The sequence below is a fragment of the Hylobates moloch genome, unplaced genomic scaffold (assembly GCF_009828535.3).
Source record: "Hylobates moloch isolate HMO894 unplaced genomic scaffold, HMol_V3 SCAFFOLD_20, whole genome shotgun sequence".
NCBI classification, from domain to species: Eukaryota; Metazoa; Chordata; class Mammalia; order Primates; family Hylobatidae; genus Hylobates; species Hylobates moloch.
This window is the reverse complement of record NW_026652295.1, coordinates 45,865,476-45,892,354: the sequence shown is the minus strand read 5'-3', so window position 1 is coordinate 45,892,354 and position 26,879 is coordinate 45,865,476. Positions and strand designations below refer to the sequence as shown.

General features: G+C 35.4%; 1 protein-coding gene across 1 annotated transcript in view; it reads right to left on the bottom strand.

The window, feature by feature from the left end:
* CD2AP (CD2 associated protein) overlaps positions 1 to 26,879 on the bottom strand; it is a 157,804-nt gene that overhangs the window by 45,257 nt on the left and 85,668 nt on the right. Inside the window, exons 6-10 of the mRNA XM_032140345.2 lie at positions 7,474 to 7,661; positions 5,122 to 5,200; positions 4,612 to 4,706; positions 2,213 to 2,317; positions 795 to 831 (exon numbers count right to left, since the gene is read on the bottom strand). Coding sequence (XP_031996236.1) covers positions 795 to 831; positions 2,213 to 2,317; positions 4,612 to 4,706; positions 5,122 to 5,200; positions 7,474 to 7,661 — 504 coding nt within the window. The remainder of the gene's footprint in view (positions 1 to 794; positions 832 to 2,212; positions 2,318 to 4,611; positions 4,707 to 5,121; positions 5,201 to 7,473; positions 7,662 to 26,879) is intronic.

Sequence of the window (26,879 nt, the reverse complement as noted above, 5' to 3'; positions counted from 1 at the left end):
CATGTGACTACTGAGCACTTGAAATGGCACTCCTATGACTGAGAAACTGAATTTTTTTATTTTATTTAATCTTAATTTTAAAAGCCACACATGGTTAGTGGCTACCACATTGAAGAGTAAAGCTATATAAAAAGCTTTCAACACCAACTTCTATAAAAATTACTTTTAACTTATGCTTTCTTTGCTCTAGGATTAGGTCAGCAAATATAAAGCTAAAACCAAGGGCGAGAAAAAGACTTGGATTATTGTAAAAAACAGCAAATCTTTCAGGAAATAGAAATTTTTATTACACTTGTAAAGATCAATTATTTGAAAATCATGGAAGCAAAGAGCCAGATTACAAAACTTTAACTCTTGAAGACACTTCTAGGTATACCATAATTTATTCATGTTTAAAATCATCTAGTTTGTTTAACCTTCAGCATATTCCCTGAAAGAAGAGTACATAAATTATTATTTGAGACATTAACAAATGGATTTCATTTGAAAAGGTAGAATAACTAGTTGGCCAGGTCAATATATTAAGTTTTCTAAAACAGTTTAAATTTGATTAATTTTATTAACTCAAAATTACATATAAAGTATCTACATTTTCAAGGTCCCTATTTTATACCATTTGTACTTAAAAAAATGAGATACTAATGCATGTGAACACTCAATTTTCATATATTTCTAAAAATGTTTACAGACATCATACATGATAAAAATTAATAGTTTGCATTAGATCCAATTTTATCATTTTAGAATTTTAAAAAATGGAAAATAGCAAACTGAATAATACGCTTCTTACATACCTGGAGCCTTAGCAGGAGGTGGTGGTTTCTTTGGTTTCTGTTAAAATAATAATGGTGGAAACGGCTGACCAATTTTATATCAAATATAGTTAAAATAAACTCTAATTAGTAATAATCTATATTATACAAATGTCTCTCCTCTTCATTCCATCCTTGCCAAAATATAAAATGCTAATATCATAAAAACTACCCAAAAAGTCAATGACAACAAATTATTTCATTAGAAAAAATAGACTCATTGATCAAAATTCAGTCAAATATTTCAATCCATATTTCAGTGGACTGAATAAACCTTAAAAATCTTAATAAGCAAAAATGTTCTGCTCTGCCTCCCCTAGGTTAAGATTCCTAAGTACCATTTTACCCTTCTTTTGCAGCTGGGGTTGTGGGGAGAGGAAGACTGGCAGAACAAGGGAGAGGCCTTTTCTTTTGTTTGTTTTGTTTTGGTTTTTAAAAAACAGAGTAGCAACAAATAGACTAAGTTTTCACTCTTAACTCTTTGGCACTCTTAACTCTTTGGAACAGTTAAAGGCAAAGACGTGTTTTTTCTCAATTTATAAACATTCACTCATTTTTTAAGACTTAATACCTTAAAATATTGAGATACATTTCTAAGTTTGTGGACTTGGTTTTTTACAAATTAAGAATAATTGATAAGACATAATGTACAAACATAATAAAAGCAGAAAAACGTATTCTTTAGTAAAACTGTAAAATAAAGCATATGAAGGCTGAATCAATACTGAATGCAATCTAACAAAACAAAGGCCTCAGATAGCCTAAGCTTCCATAGAGTTCGAGAGTTCTGCATTGGCTTAAACCTAACATGGTAGCCCATCCTGCTGTGTGCTTGTGCTGATGCTCCTTCCCTCTATTTTAAAAACTCAATTATATTCCTCATCCATGGGGAAAAGGGACCAAGTTGTAGGAAGGCAAAAGACCACTGATGAATGACTCAGCCTCACTTTTTCTCTGAGAAGTGACACAAAAATAACAAATTCTGAAAGAAGGCAAAGAGTGCTCTTGCTCTCCCCAAAAAATGCACCAACAGCATAATAGCAATAGCCACAAGACCTTAAAATAAACTAGAGCTTTTCAACAACATTAAATAAAAATACAATTTCTTCCAGGAAAGTACTAATTTATGTTATTAGGATAGACAGCCCTTCTTAAATTATAAAATAAAGGAGTCTAAGGTTATTTTTCAGTACAGTCGAGAAAGAAACAAAGGAAGAATAAAATACGGAACTGAAACATTATTTTGTTTTACTATAACTCAAATAACTCCTACCTGAATAGCTACATCTGAAACTCCTTCATAAAAATTATTCAATAACAATGCAAAAAAACTTGTTTGCAAAAGAGTAGTGGCAAAATGTCCTTTCAAGTATTATCATCATTGAAAAACAAAAGCTTACTGGAAAGTCTTTATCAAGTTCATTTATCTGGACAGCAAAATTGTCTGGAAATACTCCTTCTTTACCATTAAGTTCACCCTTCCACCAGCCAGCTTCTCCAGTCTCCTAAAAAGCAAAATAGAATAATTAAGGCAATAGAAGTTATCTTTTTTTTTTTTTTTTTTTAAGATAAAGTGTTGCTCTGTTGGCCAGGCTGAAGTGCAGTGATGCGATCATGACTCACTGCAGCCTCAACCTCCTGGGCTCAAGTGATCCTCCCAACTCAGCCTCCCAAGTGGCTGGGACCACAGGAATGCAACCATAAACTTCTGGGCTCAAATGATCCTCTTGATTTGGTCTCCCAAAGTGCTGGAACTACAGGCATGAGCCACTGTGCCTAGCCGGAACTAAACAGATCACACTGTCCTTCTAAAAGAAAATATTTCCCAAGTATTACTTTTAGCAGTAGTTACAAAATTGGGTTTAGTTTTAAAAACTATATCAATTTTAAAATTCCATCTATAACGTTAAAAGGTTCTCAGAGGAAAAAGGAGAAAGATAAAATGAGGCCAGGCGCGGTGGCTCACACCTGTAACCCCAGCATTTTAGGAGGCTAAGGTGGGTGGACCACCTGAGGTCGAGTTTGAGACCAGCCTGACCAAGAAGGTGAAACCCCATCTCTACTAAAAATACAAACATTAGCCGGGCATCGTGACAGGCGCCTGTAGCCCAGCTACTCGGGAGGCTGAGACAGGAGAATTGCTTGAACTCGGGAGGCGGAGGTTGCAGTGACTGGAGATCACACCACTGCACTCCAGCCTGGGTGACAAAGCGAGACTCCATCTCAAAAAAAAAAAAAAAAAAAGATATAATGAAAGGAAGTGGAAAAGAGAGGAAGGTGGAGAGGGAGAAAATGAATTTCCAAACTGTATCTTTCTTAACACTCTTAACACTTTACATACTAAAAATTAATCATATTATTCAGCTGCTTTAAAAATTAACAAGATTTGACCAGGCACAGTGGTTCATGCTTTGTAATCCCAGCAACTTCAGAGGCTGATGTGGGAAGATTGCTTGATGCCAGGAGTTTGCAAGACCAGCACGGGCAACATAGCAAGACCCTGTCTCTACAAAAAAATTTTGAAAAAAGAATTAATCAGGCGCAATGGGATGCAACTGTGGTCCCAGCTACTTGGGAGGCTGAGGCAGGAGGATCACTTGTGCCCATGAGCTCAAGGCTGCAGTGAGCTATGATCACATCACTGCACGCCAGCCTGGGCAACAAAGCAAGACCTTGTCTTTAATTTTTTTTTTTTTTTTTAATTAACAAGACCTTCTAAGTTTCTTCTAAATACCCACCACCCTTGCATGAAAAATTAGATGTAATCAGTGCAAATTATATTAATATGAAAATTCACATACATTTATAAAATTCTTGCTAAATGATTTTAGCTGCTATTGCCACTAAAACAAAAAAGGTAACTATGTGAGATGACAGATGTCAGTTTGCTTCACTATAATAACCTTTTTATTATTACATATCCTATAACATCATTATACTTTAAGTATACACAATAAAACTTATTTTTTAAAAAAATTATATACACTATGCCATCTTATAACAAAGTCAATGTAAAACAATGGGGCCAGGTGTGGTAGCTCACACCTGTAATCTCAGCACTTTGGGAGGCCAAAGCGAGAGGAATGCTTGAGCTCAAGAGTTCGAGACCAGCCTGGACAACATAGCAAGACTCCATCTCTACTTTAAAAAGGTTGGGGGGTGGGGGGGGCAGAATTTCAAAAATTATTCTACAGGGTTATAGCAAAAACAAAATATTTGTAATTTTCCCATAATACAGTTATTATAGGATTCTGCCCACACACAAGTACTATTGGGTTTTCTCTTTATTTTGCATTAGGATTTATTCCAAGTTATAAAATCACTTCATTCTTTAAAATGGTGACATCATTTTCCAGAGTATAAAGAGTTTCAGAACCATTTCCATACTGATGGACATTTAGCTTGTTTCCCTATTTTTCTTCTTCTGTTTATATTACAAACAACACTCCAAATGATAGATAGGAGAAAAAACAGAATGAGGTGGAAGAGAAGTAAGAATAAAAAGCTGGGAAGTTGAGGTTAATTTTAAAAAGTACTTAAAAAAAAAACAAATATGATGGTTAACAATAATTCCCAATATATAAATTATAACAAATATAGTCAATAAAAGTTAGCTCAAAAAGAGAACGTTCTGAGCACTTATTACGTGCCAAGTTTTCAAGACTTAGAAACAAGACAAAGTCCCAGCTCTTCTAGATTCCAGGGTGAATATAAGAACATTCTAGGGTGAATGTATAACTTTTGAAAAATATTTCTATAAATAAATTAAGCAATTCACTGAAAAACAGAAACACCTTACCTTACTTATCAAATGGATTATCTCCCCCTCTTTAAAAGTAAGTTCATCTTCATTAGTACCTTCATAGGCAAATAATGTTCTACAATATTCTTTAGCTGAAATAAAGAATGTAAATAATGTGGCTCACACAAATGGATTCATTCAGCAAATACTTATTAAGCCTCTATCTTGTGTAAAGTATACTAAAAAGTTATTAGAGATGAACTTAATAATCTATCTTTAAATTTTAAAATGCTTACAGTCAATACCATATGTTAAGTAACAATTTCATTAATCCATTCATTCAAATATTTACTAAGTGTTTGTGATGTTCCAGGCACAGATTCAACTACAAGGAGATACACCCATCAACCAACAAAGTGTATCAAAATCCTTGACCTCACGGTATTTACATCTAATAGAATTTGCTATTCTAATAAGACAGTGTAACACATGCTTCCAACAAGTCTCGTAATACATTTGAGTATGTTTCTACTATTCCCAATATGAAAACTTTATTCAAAAACATACCTTTAATTTTACCTTCGGTATCTGTTTTTGTTATCTCCACACTCTGAGTTTTGGGTCCCAGGGACTGTAGGATTAAGGGCTAGAATAGAAAAAAACGGCATAAACTATTTTAAGATAGAATAAAGATAATGCTGTTAAACAAAGTTTCCATTTACAGTTACCCAGCTTTCCCTAATGGTACTTATAGCTAGGATAGTAATGTGACTGAAAACTTAGCAATGAAACAGGTAAAGGTCTCCAAAGTTCCTTAAATCATAGCTCAGAGCTAACAATTTAAAGATTCCTTGTCTCAAAGAATATTCTCTGATGCCCACAGTATATTAATGAGATTTAATTTTAGAATCTCTAAAATAAATAAGATGCTAGGAACTGGTGGTTCATGTCTGAATCCCAACACTTAGGGAGGCCAAGGCAGGAGAACTGCGTGAAACCAGGAGTTCAAGGTTATAAGTGAGCTATGATTGTACCACTGCATTCCAGCCTGGATGACATGGTGAGACCCTATCTCTAAAAACTACAATAAAACAAAGACAATAAATAAGAACAACAGCACTTGAGAACTTAAATCCCTGGGCTAAACACTTTATACAAATAGTGCAAATAGGACTAGTAGCCTCATAACTATCTGCATTAAGTGGGCACTATTCACACAATAATACAAATTTGTATAAGTCATCGGTCCATTGTAAAAGGAATTTAGCAGCAAATCCCAGATTTTAATCCAGAACTAAACCTTAAAATGAAAGAGAAGAAAAAAAAATTCTTTATACTTCATTGCTATCTGAATGTAGATGATTCAGGTAATCTTATGTTCCTTATAGCTACAGTCTACTAGACATTTTTCCATTGTAATTTGTAAAGGACTAAGTCCTTTACTATCTTATACTAGTGTTTCCTTAAGTTCTCTACCCAGAAACAACAGTACATTTGACCTTAGATGTCATTATTTAAAAATCTGAACACACTGCTAACTTACCTACCTACCACTGTGTTTTCTGTTTATCTTCTAAGATACTTACTTTAGTTTTCCCCAACTCTAACCACCATATTTTCCAATCTGGTGCACCTACAAACACAGTAAATGTGCTTCCTACTTTATCAATTCCTGGATCAGTGATCAAAGCAAGCCTGACCAGACCATTATATAGGGTAACCCTGAGACTACAGTCACTAATAACAACTCTTGAGTAGTAGACACTATCAAGGATGATTAAAAGATAATATAATCATTAATCAACTAAAGTTATTCAATATAATCATAAGCTTTAGAGTTGGAAGGGGCACAAGATCATCTAGTCTAATTTCTATCACAACGCAAGAATTGCTTGTCCAACATTCCTAGCTGTTATATGGCTATAGCGCACCACCCCAAAAACCATGAGAATTCCAAACTTTACCTTTAAAACCAAGAATCAATTTGACCCCACAATCCTAATGCCAGATAGTCTCAGAGCTAGGAATATGCAGGATAGAAAGTGGAAGTTCTCTTTCCTGAACCCAACTCTTCACTGTTACATAAGAAAATACGTAGCAAGTTAGGAAAGGAATAAAAAAAGTTGAAACCACCTATCTTAGGAGGAAACTTAATAGTATCTCAATAACCAAAACACAGTCTTTAAATGAGATGTAGCTACACAAATCAAATAAATACTGAAATACTATAAATTCTTCAGAGTTAAAGAGATAGGACTGACAGAAGGAACTGTGGAAAAATGTTCTACAGACTGTAGGTATTTTACCACCAAATTAACAGCTTAAGGTTTTATTTTAAAGCCTCTTTTTAGTTCTTATAATTTATGGCTCACTTACTTTGTTTCATTTCATAATGCCAGCAAAATGCTAATGAAATAAAATTCTCCACACATTCAAAGAAGTTTAGTAAATTTAACGAATGTTGACAATCTAGAGGAAATTTAAGTAGTGCCAAAATATCAAGTAATTTAATGTCTTCTAAATCCATTTTAAAACAGTCCATTTTAGGTCTAATTCAAATTAAATATATATTTATTATATTAATTATACATAAAACTAAGTTTATATATAATTTTAGCTTTAAAAGGCAAAAAAACCCTCTAATTTTCATTTACACTGTGATAACTAAAAACCCTAAAGCTTCTACTAGGTGTGTTAAATTTACCAAGAAATAAGCATTCTAATTTTATTAGATTCAAACATGAATATTAATCATTGTAAATTTGGAGACAAAATTTCTCACAGCCTCCTCATTCATAACCAAATTATTAGTGATCTCAAAAAAAGAAATCTAACAGAGTTACAAACTGACCTCTACATTTTAAAAAATGCTTAATGACAGAATGTGTGGAGTTAATCTAACAAGTCCATCATTACCACCTTTTCTGGTTTTTTCTCTTCTGTTTCACTACTGGATGTTCTTGTCCGAAGTTTCACAGAGCCTTCTTTAAAAATGTCTCCAAATCCAATTCCTCGAATTTTCTTTGGCTGTGTAATTGATCCAGGTGCAGTCTCACTCACACTTCCCGGAGAAGGTATAGGTGAAGCAGGCCCAGCCAAAACAGTTTCTGAAACAATAATTTGTTTTTGAAGAATGACACCTAGAATCACAAAACGCTTGTCATAATGTCTACATTCTATATGCCTTCTAATAAAACACAGTAGAAAAAATATATAAATCAAACTATTCAATACTGAAATATCCAGAAGAGCAAGATGCAATTTATGCAATTTACAGACTTTTTTATTGTGCAAAACGATAATAATTTTAGGTAAATTTAATTAGTAAAATTAAGAAATCCTAATTAGGAAATCATGTCGTACGGGGTCCTTAAAAACAGCATGTCGTGGTGGCTCACGTCTGTAATCCCAGCATTTTGGGAGGCTGAGATGGGCAGATCACGAGGTCAGGAGATCAAGACCATCCTGGCTAACACGGTGAAACCCCGTCTCTACTAAAAATACAAAAAATTAGCCAGGCGTGGTGACGGGTGCCTGTAGTCCCAGCTACTCGGGAGGCTGAGGCAGGAGAATGGCGTGAACCCAGGAGGAGGAGCTTGCAGTGAGCCAAGATCACGCCACTGCACTCCAGCCTGGGCGACAGGGCAAGACTCCGTCTCAAAAACAAAACAAAACAAAAAAAAAACCTCACAGCATATCAATTTATAGCTTTTGGCCAAAGATGATATAATGTGAGACAAACAATAAAGAGGTAAGATTATTTTTTAAAGCTATATGATTCAATCCAAAGTTAGCATGAGTTTCTGAATATAAAAACTGGGAATGTTAAAAAATGTTTATTTTAAAAAGGTCAATAGTTCATAACCTGTTATTTTAGCCCAGAGATTAGGTAACAGGTCTAATTTCAAAGCAGTCAACAGAAACTCAATTACTATATAATAATAAAAAATTTTAAGTTTAACATTATATGGGTAACAATGTTTTTACATTCTTGCTCAGTAACAAGGGTTCTTATTTATAGGCTCAATGAGTCCACAAACAACCCTATGGAAAACTGTGTGGTTATTTTTATGTACTTTTTTCTGGATAAAACAGGTACAGCTTTTATCAGATCCTCAAAGAGCCTTATAATCTAAGTAAGAAACAAAGTTCTAGAGTAAAAATCCAGCAACATTTAAGATTGGGGGTACAGGGTAAGGAAAAATATGTGGTAACAGTTCACTGAACTAAGGTAGTCTGTTGAAAAATAACAGTAAGAACAATAGGGACAATAAAAATAGTAGTTACTATTTATTCAGAGCTAATTCTGTACCAGGCATTTGGCTAAGCACTGCATATGAATTATCTCATTTTTATAAGCCCACATGAGCTTCTTAACATTAAGCACTATTACTCCTCATTTTACAAATAAATAAACGTGGACAAAGGGATATTAATGACTTTCCCAGGGACCTACAGGTAGTCAGTAACAAAGTCAATTTTTGAAGTGAATTCTAGATGACCCCAAAACCAGTCTTAAACAATTTGATATAATGGCTCAGACCACAAAAGTCTCCAATCAAACGTGAGAATATCTTTTTGCATCTATGGAAATGACCATTTTACAGGTGGCTTGCCAAAACAAGTTATTAACTTAAGAAATATAATGCTAACAAGTATAGTGATCTACTCTAACCATTTTCAATATTATCCTAAGTCACACAGAAGACTGAAGTGGAGAAGACAGTTTTGTAATATATTTTTAACATTCAACTTCATTGAGAGAATGTTTACAATGAATAAAATGAACCCGTTTTAAATACACATTTCAGTAATGTTTGACAAATGTTGCACCATGTAAATACAACAAGATACAGAACAATTCATCACCCAACACTTGTACACCATCGCAGTCGATCCTTCCCCCAAGCCTCAAGAAACCTCTGAACTTCACTGTCACTATAAATTTGCCCTTTTTCAAATAAATTATAATCATATAGTACATAAGCTTTTTACATCTACTTCTTTGGCTACACAGGATATATGAGATTCATCCATGCTGTTGCATGTATCCACACTTCATTCCTTCTTATTGCTGATTAGTATCCCACTGTACAGACATGCTACTGTGTATCTACCATTAAGAATGTAGCTCCAGGTTTTTCACAGATGAGCTTTATAAAATTTAGAAAACTCCCTTCTATGCTACTATGTAGAGTTTTTATCATTAAGTACTGAATATGTAAATTCTCTTTCTGCATCCAGTGAAATGACCATATGGTTGTTCCCCTGTAAACTGTGAATACTGTGAACTATATAAACTTCTTAAACCAATCTTGCATGGATGGGATAGACCCCATTAGTCAAGATGTACTAACCTTTACATATTTTGCTGAGTTTGATGTAACCTTTACATATTTTGCTGAACTTGATGGAATACTTCAAAGATTCCTGTGTCTATGTTCGTGAGAGATAATAATATGTAGTTCCTTTTTTTCAAATTACTTCATGAGGTTTTGATATCAAGGTCATACAGACCTAAGAAATCTGAAAGAATCTGTGTAAGATCAAATGCTTGATAGCACCAGTGAAAACCACCTTGGCTAGAAATTTTCCTTATGTGGAGATTTTTTATATTAAATACAATTTATTTCACATAGATTATTTAGAATTTCTATTTCTTCTATGTCTGCTTTGATTAATTATACTTTTACAAGGGTCTGTATATCTCATCTAAGTTGTCAAATTTATGAGCGTATTTCCGTATTACACTTTTAAATGTCAGGTCTGTGATATCCTTTCACATCTGAAAATAGTAGTTTTTGTTTTTCTCTTATCTCTTTGATCGGTCTTGTTAAGGTATTATCAACTTTTTTTATCATTTCACAACATTCAACTTTTGAACTTGATTTTCTTATCTGTTGGTCTGTTTTTTATTTCACAGTTTTCTGCTCTTATTTCCTTTCTTCTAATTATTTCAGGTTTAATTTGCTCTCCTTTTTCTTGTTTAAGGTATCTCTTCTATTATTTAAGCACTTAAGGCTATAAATTTCCCTATAGATGTTGCTTTACCTGCATTCCACAAATTCTGATATGTTGTGTTTCACTTTCATTTATATCAAAAACTGTTCTGTCCCTTATAATTTGTTCTTTAATCCATAAGTTATTTACAAGTGTTGTTCAAGTATCTGAGGATTTCCCAAATATCTTGGTGTTTCACAAATAATTCCATTATGGTCACAAAACCTGTACTGTTCAATGCCAATCCTTTTAAATTTGATGAGACTTGTCTGATGCCCAACATAGGGTCTAAGTGGTGCATATTCCAAGTAAACTTCAAAAGTGTACTTCAAAAAGTACGTTCAAAAGTACTTCAAAAAGTACTCTGTTGTTGAACTATTCTGTAAATGTCATTTAGGTCCACTTAGTTAAGAATATTATTCAGTTCAAGTCTTCTAAATATGAATTTTTTTGTTCTTTTTTTTTTTTGTTCATTAGTTCTATCAATTATTGAGAGATGCATATTTAAATCTTTTCATGGATTTATCTTTCAGTTCTGGAAGTTTGTATCTCACGTACTTTGAAGTTCTACTGTTGAGTTACATATTTGGAATTGCTATTAATTTTTATGAATTAGCTCCATCACTATAAAATGTCCCTTTTTTATTCCCTGGTAATATTTTATTTCCTGAACTATACCTTGATATTAATATAGTCATTCTAAATTTATTATGCTTTTCACAGAACATCTTTTTTCTATCCTTCTTTTAACTTGTCAGTGAATTTTTGTATTATCCAGGCTGACAATCTTGGTCTTTCAATAGAAGTTTTTGGACCATTTACATTTAACGTAACCACTGATGTAGTTATGTTTAAATCCATTATCTTGCTATTTGTTTTCTATTTACCCACTTGATATGTCTTCCTTTTTTCTTGTTTCCAGTCTTTCTTTTTTAAAAAAGCATTTCTCAGTATTCCGTTTTATTATTAACTTATTAGCTATACTTCTGCTACAGTCTGAATGTATGCGTTCCTCTAAAATTCATTATGTTAGAACCTAAGACCCAATATGATAGTGTTAGGAGCTGAGGCCTTTAGGAGGTGATTAGACCATGAGGGCTTGAGTGATGAGATCACTCCTGTCCCCCTTTTGCCAGGGGAAGCATTCATCCCCTTTGGAGGATACAGAAACAAGGTACTATCTTCAAAGCAGACACCAGGTAGGCCCCATCAGCCACTGAACCTGCTAGTGCCTAGATGAGGGGACTTCCCAAACTCCAGAACTGTGAGAATGAGTTTTTGTTTTTAACAAATTACCCAGTCTCGGGCATTATGTTACAGCAGCATAAACTAAGACAGCTTCAATGTTTTGTTTTCTTAGGAGTTGCTCTAGGCTTTAAAACATAATTGCCCCTCAGTGCCCATGGGGGATTGTCTTGTGATTTATATAGTTTTTGAAGATAATCTGCAGAATTCTTACCTCATTTATTTGATGTGGCTTTTCTCCTGTGGTCCCTTCTAAGGCTTTTGCTTTGTTGCTTGTATTCAGCACATGATTATAATCTGCCAAGCTTTGTTTACACTTCTTGCATTTGTGGATTTATAGCTTGCATCAGATTTGGAAAATTTTTAGCATTATTCCTTCAAACATTTTTTCGTCCACCCTTTCTTCTCTCCTTCTGAGACTCCAGCTACATATGTTAGACCATTTAAAATTACCCCAGCCGGGTGCAGTGGCTAATGCCTGTAATCCCAGCACTTTGGGAGGCTGAGACAAGTGGATCACTTGAGGTGAGAAGTTAGAGACCAGCTTGGCCAACATAGTGAGACACCATCTCTACCAAAAAATAGAAAAATTAGTTGAGCGTGGTAGTACACGCCTGTAGTCCCAGCTACTTGGGAGGCTGAGGTGGGAGAATCACTTGAACCCAGGAGGCGGAGGTTGCAGTGAGTGGACATCACTCCAGTGGACACTGCGCCACTACACTCTAGCCTTGGCAACAGAGTGAGACCGGTCTCAAAAATAAAAATATCCCAAGTTGCTAGTTTTTTTGAAGTTTTACAGTCTTTTTGCTCTTTCCGCTTCATTTTGCATATATTCTATTGTCACATTTTCAAGTTCAATGATCTTCTACATTGTCTAGTCTTCTGTTAAAATTTCACAGGAAGAAATTCACTTCCGATGTGTTTTTCATCTCTAGAAGTTCCATTTTGTCCTTTTAAATCCCACCTCTGGTGGTTCTATGTAGTTCTTTTTATATCTTCTACTTACTAGTCATTATAACATTTTCCATTACAACCTTGAGCATATTGGGCATTTCTATTATAGTTATTTTAATGTCTGCTAATTCCATCATTTCTGGGTCTCTTTCTACTAACTAGTTTTTCCTCCAGATTATGGGTCACATTTTCCTTTTTTTTTTTTTTTTTTAGACGGAGTATCACTCTGTCACCCAGGCTGGAGTGCAATGGCATGATTTCGGTTCACTGCAACTTCCACCTCCCAGGTTCAGGCAAGTCTCCTGCCTCAGCCTCCCGAGTAGCTGGCATTACAGGTGCCCACCACCATACCTGGCTAATTTCTTGTATTTTTAGTAGAGACAGGGTTTCACCATGTTGGCCACACTGGTGTCGAACTCCTGACCTCAGGTGATCCACTCGCCTCGGCCTCCCAAAGCGCTGGGATCACAGGCATGAGTCACTGCGCCCGGCCTCTGCTTCTTGATATACCTAGTACTTACTTAAAATGTTGATGTTGTTGAATGCTAAATTTTACAGTAATTCTTTACAACAGTTATTTCCAATCAGGGTGGATTCTGCCTTCCAAGAGACATGAGGCAATAACTGGAGACATGTTTGGTTATTACAATGGGGGAGTGTTACTGACATATAGTGAGTAGAAATTGGGTATGCTTCTTAACATACTGTATGTGCCAGAGAGCCCCTGAAAACAAACAATTATCCAGCCGAAAACATCTTCAGTGACAAGGTTGAGAAGTTCTACTTTAAAGAGTGCTGGCAAATTTTTAATTTTTTTTTCTGGCAAGCTGGTAAGTTATTTGCACATTAGTGTGAGGCTTTTTTAGGGTAGGATTAGAGCAACCTCCATTCTAAGGCTAATTTAGCCCCACTTCACCTCTCTACTGAATTGCCCATGTAGTCAATAAAAGCTCTGAAATCTGGAGAGAAAGAACTCAATTCTCGGCCTTGTATAAGCATACCAGAAAATTGCTCATATTAACCCCTAGTAATTGCTCTTTCTTCACAAGCTGCTCATGTTCAGTCTCTGGGGTTTCACTGTATGCATTCACAGACTGGTGCTCAGCTAAACTCTCAAAACAACACCCAAGAACAGTTCTGGTGGGCTCTCTATATATAGCTCTCGCTTCAGGTGTTCAGCAACACAAAATTCTAACTGCCTTTGTTTCCCTGAATTTTGATCAATCCTCAACAAAACCATAGCCTTCTGCTGTGGTTAAGTCCCCTTTCTTTGTAATGCAGTTCAGAAATTAGCTCCTGGCAGAAACCTAGGACAATGGTAGAGCTCTCCTTCCCCCTTGTTTTTTCCCCTTTTCTCAGGAATACCAGTCCTGTGCAGTCTACTTTTTGGAAAAATTTGCTTCCTATATTTTCTCCAATTCTCAAGCTTGTATGGTGGAAAAGTGAATTCCATACTGCCTTGCTCCTGCATTGCCAGAAGTGTATTCTATATAGTTTAACATATACCTCCAATAACCAGCCTGTTGGACAAAGCAATATTCTGATATAGATTAGTATATGAGGTGCATATCTAACAGGCATTTTTAAAATGAAACTATCCATGGTATTAATAAATCATATATTAATAAAGACAACTTTAAGAGATTATTCTAAAGTACAATTTTCACAGTTTGAGTATTTGATTAAGGTCATAAAACAAAAAAAGGCAGGGAAGGGGGTTTGGATTTAGTGACTGTAACCTTTATTAGAGTCATTAAAATATGTATCATTAAAATAGATGGCTAGATATCAAAAAAATATCCAGTACTAAACGATAGGCTATTTTTGGCTAAATGAAAAATACCAAATTTTACTACCACGTTTGCTATTAAATCAATGCTTATAAGGCAGCCTGGTATAGCGGTAAAGTATATGAACTCTAGGGTCGAATCTTCCTGATTCATATCTTGCCCCCTCCATTATATTTGCCCAATCTCTTCGCCTGTAAAATTGGGAACTTCACAGGATTGCTATGAGAAGTAAACTAATTTATTCCTGTAAAGTGCTTTAAACAGTGCCTGGCTCAGTGTCCATTATTTTTTTAAAAGTTTAAAAGATGTATCACTGAGAACCATAAGTAAGAGAGAGCATTGATCACAAAGAAGCAGTAAAGTATAAAAGGGAAAACAGCCACTGGAAAGAAGAAAGAGGGTAAGGAGCAAGGAGAAAGGAAAAAGGAGGAGGAAAAAGGGCATGCAGGAGATGCCATAATGAGACAAAACAGTAACCTTATCTATATGGTACTTCTAACATTTTAATACCCATATACTTTACCCATCTGATTGTCCTTGAATTGCTATGCTTGAAGAAAATCATCTGCATTTTATGTGTGTTGCTATCAGTCATAAAACAAACAGCACGTCTGTCTATTGAGCCTAAACCCTCCTTCCTCCTTCTTCATTAAATCTCTATAGCAAAAGCTACTTGATGGCTTGTATCTTCGTATAAAGTGACTTAAAAGAACTGCAAAATGCAATTACTTATTTGGAGAAAAACAGAAACAAGAAACCACATGTGAACTGCACTGAAAGCTTAAAAAAAAATAGAAACCTGATGAAAATAAAAAGCATTTAATAGAATCAATCCAAGTTCACCATTAAAGTCATCTTTCACCATTGTTCTCAAGGATTTTGTAAGTTGATCATGCAGGTGTGGGTGTGGGTGTTTTAACTGGACTTCAAATCAATCAATATTGCATAGTTCCTAAAAAGTACACATAGAAAGAAGGTCTGGCTGTTAACGATAACTTAGAAAGATCCATAACATACTACCAGTAAGGGCATCAAAACTCCAGAACAAGTTTCCTTGCAAAGCTGCTCACCAGGAAGAGTATAAGGTGAATACTAATATATGATTACAGACCCTAAGGTAAACTGTATAACACCTTGACTCCTGGTGACTAGGCTGCAGACCAACAAATTTCTATCTACTATCTTTGGCACACGAGGTATACAACCATTTCCCCAGGATCCTGTGTCCCATTAGCAATGAGCACTTTCTTCTATTCCAGAACCTGAATAATCAAACAAAACTTCAGCCGACTCCTCCTAAGAAAACGAACTTTTTCTACCTGTAAGAGACTAGAACTCTTGAAGAACAATCCATCAGGGTTTCTTAAATGTTTTGTGTGATGAATCCATCTAGTTGCCCAGTAAAGCCTAGAGGGATAAATGGCACAAACATTTAAGAATCCCTGCTGGAACCTCTTCATCTCCTCAAAATTCTGACCTCACCACTTTGCAACTTATTCGTAACATTACTCCTTTTCTATAGAAGACATCAAAAGTCAGAAATATCTTCCTCAGCTTCCTACCAGTAAGCCTACTAACTCTGATCTATCTCCAATAAATGGAGACTAATCATAACAGCCATAATGTGAAATCCATTTCCTCTACCTTCTGGATAAATTCTATTGTGCTGATAACCACCATTCTTGTGAGTTTCCATCTTCAACTGCTCTCCTACTTGTCAGCCATTAGTATGTCAAGATGATCAACACTTTTCCTTTTTAAGAAAAAGAACAAAAACAATCTTGAATATATGTTGTCATCAAATGCTGCAACTGCCTTATACTTACTCTCTCCACTGCCTAACCTCCTTTCTTCTTTAATTTGGCTTCTGCCCTAATCACCTCAAAACTATTCTTGTCTAGGTCCTTAATGATCTCTTTTACTTAACCTCCCAAGTAATATCTGACACTACTGCCCTGCCTCCCTGAATAACTCTCTGCCCTTGACTGACTACCACACATTCATAGGTTTCTTTCTGGCTCTCTCCTTTTGTGCTTTCTTGGTCTTTTCAGTTAATCTTCCTCAATCCATTCCTTAAATGTCACTACACAGGATTCCATCCCAGGGTCTTTAGTTTTTTTGTTGTTTTTTTTTTCCCCCACTCTGTATATTCTCCCTAGGTCATCTAATCTAAATCCACCGTTTCATTCATTCATTCATTCATTCATTCATTCATTCATTTATTTATTTATTTATTTGAGACAGAGTCTCACTCTGTCACCCAGGCTGGAGTGCAATGGCACAATCTCGGCTCACTGCAACCTCCGCTTCCCAGGTTGAAGCGAATCTCCTGCCTCAGCCTCCCAAGTAGCTGCAATTACAGGTGCACGCCACCACGCCCAGCTAAATTTTTTTGTATTTTTTAGTAGAGACGGGGTTTCAAGTTGTGGGCTAGGCTGGTCTCGAACTCCTGACCTTGTGATCCACCCACCTCAGCCTCCCAAAGGGCTAGGGATTACAGGTGTAAGCCACCACGCCCAGCCTACCCATCGTTTCTTATACCACCTAAAGTACTATCAAGCCCCAGTTTTGCACAGACACCCGAATTTTTCTAAGGATTCAGACCCATAGACAACTGACTACCAAATATCTTCATTTGGATGCTCTCACATCCCTACAAGCCTCAAATTTAACATCTCCAAAAGTGAATAGCCAACATAGTAGTAAAAGTTGGTAATTTTCAATGATCCAAAAATAATTAACCTACCAATTAGTACTGCCTATTTTCAATATCTAGGCATCTATTTTAATGATACATCATCATCTCCCAATACCCTATCTCTGCAAATGACATCTCCATCTTACAAAGCCAAAAACCTGGTAGGAGTTGGCTCCTCTTTTTTGGTCATCCCCCAAATAACATTATCACTAGGTCCTGTTCTTTGTGCTATCACTTATATAGCTCCTATTCTACACATCTCTCCATCCCCACAGCATTCCTCTAGTTTAGGCTAATTCTACCTCATTATCAAAACATTCTCAACTGGTGTTAGCAGCTCAGTCTCTTCTCCAATCTACTCTCCACATTGCAATTCACTCTCCATACTGCCACCAATTTATCTGAAAAACAATCTCATCATTTCGTTCTATGGCTTCTCTGTGATTTGATTAACATTTTTGTAATGTTTTCTTATGTCTGACCCAATAATTTCTCCAGGCTCAACATTCACCACATCTAATTATATACTCTATAATGCCTCTGAATTAAATCTCTTTCAGGATCTTGCAAATGCTATGCTTTTCCTCACCCTCTGCCACAAACTTGCTTAGAAATTTCCTAGCCATTTTGGGATCTCAATCTATCACTTCTTCTAGGGCACATTCCTTCACAGCTTGCCAAGTATGGACTAGCCCTCTTATATACATTTATTGCACCCTTTCCTGTAACAAATATTTCTCCTGCTAAATTACAATCATTTTTTAAATCATCTTTTCTTTCCCAATGGAACAAAAGCTTCAAACAAGGGGGGGAAATCATGCCTATGTTGCTGATCACTGTATTCCCAGGACCTTGTACAATATACTTAACAAAAGGCACTCAATATATTGAGTGAATAAATATATGAATGCTGAATTAACTAAACAGTTGTATTTATATCTAGAATTTCCCTTTACTGGCTTTGACTTTTAAATTTCAGATTTTGGAATACACTGCCTTCATGAGAAATGCTAGTATACGCACATATTACTACTCACAACTCTCAAAGAGCTGAAAGTACATGAAAAGATAGTTCTATAAGCATACCTAAAAGAAAATTAGGTGAAGATAGCAGCAAACAAATGGACTACAATATTGAAAAACCACCAAATTTCCATATTCCATATGTTAAATAGCATAGTAAAGTTAAAAAAAAAAACTGGGAAATCAGAAAAACAAAACTCTAATGATGATTTTACCACTCAGTAGTTACATAATCTCAGGAGTTTCCATTTCTTGACCCTTAAAATGGAAGTGACACTAATCCTCTTAAAAGTTAAGAGGATTTATTCTGTTATAAAGACACATGCATGCATATGTTTATAGCAGCACTATTTACAATATCGCAGTCATGGAACCAATCTAAATGCCCATCAATGACAGACTGGATAAAGAAAATGTGGTACATATACACTATGGAATACTATGCAGCCATAAAAAGGAATGAGATCATATCCTCTGCAGGGACATGGATGACGCTGGAAGCCATCATCCTCAGCAAACTAACACAGGAACAGAAAACCAAACATTGCATGTTCTCACTCATAAGTGGGAGTTGAACAATGAGAATACATGGACACAGGTAGGGAAACACACACCAGGACCTGTTGAGGGGTGAGGAGTGGGGGAAAGGGGAACTCAGAGGACGGGTCGATAGGTGCAGCAAACCACCATGGCACACTTATACCTATATAACAAACCTGCATGTTCTGCATATGTATCCCAGAACTTAAAGAAAAAAACAAAACAACAACAACAACAAAAACTCAAGAGGATTTCACTTGACAAAAGTGTTTGAAAAGTTCTATATATACCACAAAAAACTATTCATTGTTTCACTGAGCGTCAACATATCAGAGACCATCTAGACAATGAGTAAACAAATACATATATTCTAATGAGCAGGCAGACAGACAATAAGCTTAATAAGCAATAGCAACAAATTCTTCTTTGAAACGTTAAAAAAAAGAGAAGAGAATTAAAAAGTGGATAATGGAGACTTTCTGCTGTTTTATACAGAGCTGTCAGTAAGGGCCTCACTGATAAGGTGATTTCTGAGAGAATCCTGAATCAGAAAAGTAGCCATCAGGACATCTTGAAGAAGAGCATTCCAGACAAAGGTATACAACAAGCACAAAGGCTGTGAGAGAGGAATGTTCCTAACATCCTTAAGAAACCTAAGGTGACCAATGTGAACAAAGGGGAAAGTTAAATAAGAGATGAGGTAAGAAAGGTGGAGGGAGGGATATGGGGATGCCAGATTATAGAGGGATTTGTAGCCATTTTAAAAGATTCTGGCTTTTAGTCTAAGTGAAATGCAAAGCTACTGGAGGGTGATCACTACTGGCTACCAGACTATTCAGTAAGTAGGAAATGGCACATAGGCTATGGTAATTATACAGCAAAAGATAACTTACACCAGGATAGCAGCAGTGAAGGTGGTAAAAAGAAAATAGATTCTAAACATTTTTTGACAAAATCTGTTAATGAATCATGGTAGGGTGCGAGGTTAAAAAGAAGAGTACAAGAGAAATCTAAGAATTTTGGCCTGAGTAAAAGAAGGATGAATTTGTCCTTAACTCAGATGGGGAAGATTACACGGAGCAGGAAAAAAAAGGCAGAGGATCAATTTTGGGCATCTTAGGTTTAAGATGCCTATTAGACATCTAAATGGAGGTTCTTAAAGAGGTTTAATGTGGAAGACTTTTAGAAAAGGGTGGAAAAAACAAGTATATACAGTCACTGGTTTCATAAAATAAGGGGAAAATTTGAAAACACATTCCTATTTAGCAAATAAGTGGAATCTGTATGTTGACAAAAAGACACTCTAAATAAGGAGGGTTAAGTATATTTGACAAAATTAAAAAGGAGACATTACAAAACCGAAACATAACACTTTCCTAGCGAAGCAATGCTTTCTCTGAGACTGAATACTAAAAGAAATTTATCTTGGACTTTTATATAGAAACCACTCAGTAACAGAATAGATGATTAATTCACCACATTCCTATAGAAAACATAATGGTGGCATTCTTAAAACTTTTATCCTACAGTTCTTCAATGAAAACTGAGGATCTAAAAATAAATTATCTGTGAAGACTCAATATTGTCCAATTGTCCATATATTATTAAGAGTCAGAATTATCTACTTAGCAGTAATAGGGTTTAACTGGTCAAACCAAGAACATCATCCCATTATTACATAAGAGAGGATGGAGGAAAAAGGGAAAGGGAGGGAGGAGGAGGAGAACCCTACTAAATTTAAAAGACTGTGAGGAGAAACTATATGATATAATCAAATATAGTGGATATGACATTCCAATACTGAAAGCAAAAAAAAAAAAAAACCACAATGTACATTCTACTATAATTTTTCTAACAGCTACGAGGAACATAATTATTTTACTGACTGAAAAGATTGTCAAAACACCAATTATGGACAGAGGCTGTTACACTTTGTTAGGACACAGGAAAATTTTAAATAGTTACTCCTTATATAATGCTCACTTCCTGGCATTCACAACAATATGCAGAAACTTGCATAAAATTTCGAGTTGGGGAAAGAAAAAAAAATTATAGTGTACTTCAACCACTGACTTTCCACCCCATAATCACAAAGCTCCACATTTAGAATGAACAGTTATTGTAAAAGGGTTAAACAAAGAAGGAAGGGTATTTCTAACAGATCAAATTCTGCACAGTTACTAAAATCCAAATCAAGCTGAATAGCATAAGAAAATGTTCAAAGTATTTTATAATTATAAAAGTAATGAACTAAACTCAAATATAAATTAGATCTCTTGTGCTGGTGGTCCCATACTAAGTTGTAAATATTTTAAAGGCTCAGTTTTATATGGCATCACAGAGATCATTTCACTCATATGCTTTAATTTACACCAAATTTTAACGTTAAAAGTAGATATCAAATGATCCAATGCCTGTGAACCCTAAGAAATACTAATGTGCATCAGAAGTAACCCAGCAGACAGTTTGCTAAGTGATGAATGCCCCATTAAATTTAAGCCAGGTGTTTTTGGTACTTATGCATGTTCTCTAATGGTTTTTACACACCCTTAAACGTAAGTTCTGACTTCAGAATTGTTATTGAGCACTCTCAAATAAATGTAACATAGAATAGTGAAAGTACATCTAGTTGGTATGATTCCTTCTGCACTGATTCCTACCTCAATGATTTTTCTATCTTTCAATACAATCAGCATCTGCATTAAAGAAAACTGAAACTATTAAAACAACTGAAACTAAATTAAACAACTGGAACTATTTTCGTTAATATTTTCGTTTAATTCATTAAAGAGCCTTAGAAAAATTTAGAATTTTTACAAGTTTATTGCTAAATTAAAGAGAAAAGAAATAGTGGAAGAACACTTAAAAACGAGAGGCAACTGGGCATCCCAAGTCACATTAAATAGCCAGGGAGCTCACACTTTTTTCATTACTTTGTAGCACGTATAGTATGTAGCACTTACAGAGAGCTGCAAACTAATGTAAGAGTAAATTTGAACTCCTTTGAAAGTCTAATGAGCTTTAAAGAAAGGGATTCTTTAAAGGTGATCCACAATGAATATATGGTAGAGCATAACACTGTACACAAATGTTTGGGACCCCTCCTTATAAGAAAATTACATATCCCCACCCTGCTGCACTTACGCATGCATGACCATAACCGCCAAATACAATGTTAGTGGAAATGATATGTCAATTTTGGACAGAAGCTTTAAAAGCCATCCTCCTTTTTCCCTGCCTCTTCAAGGATTAAAGAGTTGCAGATTATATTTTCTAATGTTTCCTGTGACATTTCTGAGATGAAAATTTGCATAGTAAGCAAAATGTAGTGGCAAACAAAGTATTACATTTAGAAATATCTTCCTCCAACATTTTCTATACCTACCTAAAGTAACGGAAGTCATTTTATTCTACTAGCATACTTACTTCGCATTTGTCTTCCCCCTAGAGATGTGATCCTTGCACCTCTGGACTACAGGGGGATTACATATGCTCAGAAAATCAGAACTGAAAAATCAGAACAAAGATTAAGAAATGTTCACTTTTTAAAATAGCTCCCACTTCTTCCTTTGGTCACATGTTTATTCTAAAAATTATAGCAGAGTTCAAACTATTCATCAAACTAATTTTTTAAATGTGATACAAAGTTTTATTTGTTCATTTCTTGCATTTGAAGGACTCTTTGATGACATACTGGGCCTGAGATTCTTTGCCATAGTCCTTAACTACTACCCAACCACAACCAATTTCTTTATAGTGTTTTCTCTCTCTGTCAATTTTACAGAGGCCTACCCATTTCCCTATAGTTGCCTGTTGTCATCAACCTTCATTAGGTTGATTTGGTGTTCAGCACAAAGGGCCTCCACCCACTTGACAAAGGCTCATCACAGTTGGATGCAAGTACACAAACATGAGCTTGCCACTTGTCTAAGGCTTGGCCAGCTTCACAAATTTCACGGCTAGGCTATTGTGCATGAAGGTGGTCTTCGGAACCTCCCATAAAGCAGTGGCAGTATTAACATCCATTACATCTCCAGCAACAATACCCTCTTCTACCACAGCAGTGGGTTCAGGTGAAGCCAAATCTTCAACACATCCAAGCCTTTGCTTATGCAAGACTTGTTGGTGGAAGGCAAAGAGCCATCAAACTAATTTATGTCTTCACTTTAAAACTTAAAAATGATTACTATAATTAACTGAAAACTCTGACCCGAAAGTCTGGTATTATATCAGCAATTTTTCCTCACAATCTCATTATTCCTAGCTCTCATTATTAGATCTGTTATATACTGTCTACTTTGTAGAACAATTACTGGTATTTTATGACTATGTAAAGTAACATTTTTTCCTGTCACTTTCTAAAATTCCAAGAGGTGTCTTCTACATCAATCTTTTAGAAACTAAATTCATGTTGGTTTTTCTATACTCACAATTTATTGATAAACCGTGAATTATAATATTGCTTTCTGAGCATTCATCCTTTCAAGCCTAATATTAGATGGCCTTTATACTAAAAAGCAAATGAACAAGGCAACATAATTGTAGCTTGCGATGTTTAGATAACTAAAACTTGGAAGAAAAATTAATTTCCTTAGAAGTAAAGCAAACTCGGCCGGGCGCGGTGGCTCACGCTTGTAATCCCAGCACTTTAGGAGGCCGAGGTGGGCGGATCACGAGGTCAGGAGATTGAGACCATATTGGCTAACATGGTGAAACCCTGTATCTACTAAAAATACAAAAAATTAGCTGGGTGTGGTGGCGGGCACCTACTTGGGAGGCTGAGGCAGGAGAATGGCGTGAACCCGGCAGGCGGAGGTTGCAGTGAGCAGAGATTGCGCCACTGCACTCCAGCCTGGGCGACAGAGCGAGACTCCACCTCAAAAAATAAATAAATAAATAAATAAAAGTAAAGCAAACTCAATTACTCATTTCATACATTCCTATGGTCAATGGCCTTAGAAATAAAATCATTAGAGATGAAAATATGCCTTCTGGTATTAAATTGGAATTAGAGGTACTAGTAAAGATGGATAACCAGATAAATGATCAAGACATATGGGTAGAGGTATGGGATTGTATGTGTGTGTAAGTATTTTCCAGCTTAATCCACTAAGCAGGCTCAGAAGCATTACCCCAGTAGCAATGACCACACCTCTACCCAGATCTTGATGCCCAAACATTACTCCTCTCTTAAAAAAAAAAAAAAGTTTGCTTTGATAGGTAGCTGATTCCAAGACTAGGGTAGGGAAGGTTCAAAATGAACTTGGAATATCTTATATCACAGAGTAAGGAAGTTCACAGAAAATGATGGAGACATGTCAAAATGACATAATATTGCAAACTAATCCATAATGACAAACCAGATCTATGATTGCCTAGGACTAAGGGCAGAAAAAGAAATGGACTGCAAAAAGCATGAGCAATATTTTGGGGGTGATGGAAATGTTCTGTACGTGTTTTCATGGATTTATACATCTGTCGAACTCATCAGATTGTATATTTTAAAGGGACACAATTACTGTATATACATTGTATCTCCAATAAAGTTGATTTTTTTAAAAAGTCACAGAAGTTACCTTGAAGGAACTCTCACTAGCCAAATCATAGAGTTATCAAAATAAATAATACTGGTAATAGACTGATACCTAATGAATAAAACAGAACCCTCTGATGAGTCCACACTGATAAATACATAAACTGGAGAAAGACAAAGTTTGTCTTTAGAGTAAAATATTAAGTAATACACATAGAAGGGATGATGGTATTAGAAAAATCACCATTTTTGGTAACCATCATAGTAACAACTATTTGGGTAAAATTTATCCATGATGCTAAAACTGTTGAGTGAAAGTCTGATGAGGAATAGCATATTTACATAGTCTCAAAGTATCTCTCCATGAAACACTTATTATAAAAAGAAAAACAGTAAAAGTACAGTGGCAGCACAGCTGTAACTAAATTCATGATTAAATTTTAATCAAATTTAACATCCCCAATAAAAAAAGACATGGACACCATGTGCCTCCAAATATTACGTAAGACATCATCACTCCATAGTCCTGCCAATAAAATATAATCTGAATCTAATCATGAGGGATCGGGGGAAAAAGACAAACAAACTGGGGCCATTCCACAAAATAATTGGCCTAAACTCTTCAAAAATGTCAATGTCAAGAAAACAAAAAACAGAAAAATGCTAGAAGACTATTACAGATTTAAGAAACACTGGAAATAAATTCCATGTATAATCCTTTTCAGGACTGGGAGGAAAAAAACAGCTATAAAGAACATGCTGGAATAATAATAAAAATGTGTATGGAGATTACAGAATAAACAATATTATCAATATTAAATGTCTTGATTTTGATAACTGTAATGTAGTTACATAAGAGACTAACTTTATTCTTGGGAAATACACATTGAAATACTAAAGAATAAAGATAAAATACAGATATCTAGACAGAAGGTGAATGATAAATTAGCAAATGGGGTAAAATGTTAAAAATTCGTAAATCAGGGTAAAGGATCTAAGAGAGGTCTTTTATTTTTATAATTTTTCTCCAAGTTAAAAAAAAAGTTTCAAAATAAATCACTGTACTGGAGTTAGAAGGATGGACCCAGAGATGAGTAATATAATAGTATGGAAATGTACAGAGGAATGGGATCCAAAAGCCCAAACTCTTAGAAGTCCTGATTCTAACAAAAATAAATATATAAAATAATATGTAAATCATGACTTAGGTTTCTCTACTATAAAATGAGGGGGTTGTACTAGGACTTTCTAGCTCTATATCTAGATTTTTATGAACTTGCTCTATTGCTTCATGCTCTTTTCTACCACAGCAAAAGCCTGGCTCTTCTGCAGGCTCCATGCAAGAATTAGGTGGGAAAAAGCTGCATGAATCATTCATGTACAAACAAACCATAATTATGGATGAAGACAAAAGTGTCAGGGAGCTTAATAAAGTCTAAAATGGTGGAATGAGAAACACAGCACATTAACTTTAGTAATAATCTTAATGATTTCTAGAAATCTTTTATCAATTATGTTTAATACAATCACCTATTAAATTTTAAAATATTATGACTTTTTTCTCTAAAATTAATTTTCTTGGCCAGATGTGGCTCACATCTGTAATCCCAGCACTTTGGGAGGCTGAGGTGGGGGAACTGCTTGAAGCCAAGAGTCCAAAACCTGCCTGGGCAACATAGTGAGGCCCCATCTCTTAAAAAAAAATGTTTCTAATTAGCTGTGCATCATGATGCATACCTACAGTCCCAGCTAATTGGGAGGCTGAGGCAGAAGGATCGCTTGAGCTCAGGAGGTTAAGCTGTAGTGAGCTATGATCATGCTACTGCACACCAGCCTCGGCAACAAAGTGAAACCCTGCCTGTTTAAAAAAAAAAAAAAAAATGCACGAAACAGACCGTTAGCCAGATGAATAAAGAAAAGAGAGAAGAACCAAATAGACATGATAAAAAATGATAAAGGGGAGATCACCACTGATCCCACAGAAACACAAACTACCATCAGAGAATACTATAAACACCTCTACGCAAATAGACTAGAAAATATAGAAGAAATGGATAAATTCCTGGACACATAAACCTTCCCAAGGCTAAAACAGGAAGAAGCCAAATCCCTGAATAGACCAATAACAAGTTTTAAAATTGAGGCAGTAATTAATAGCCTACCAACCAAAAAAAAAGCTCAGGTCTAGACGGATTCACAGCCGAATTCTACCAGAGGTACAAAGATGAGCTGGTACCATTCCTTCTGAAACTATTCCAAACAACAACAACAACAAAAGGACTCCTCCATAACTCATTTTATGATGCCAGCATCATCCTGATACCAAAACTTGGCACGGACACAACAAAAAAAAAGAAAATTTCAGGCCAATATCCCTGATGAACATCAATGCGAAAATCCTCAATAAAATACTGGCAAACCAAATCCAGCAGCACATTAAAAAGCTTATCCACCACGATGAAGTCGGCTTCACCCCTGGGATGCAAGGCTGGTTCAACATATGCAAATCAATAAACATAATCCATCACACAAACAGAATCAA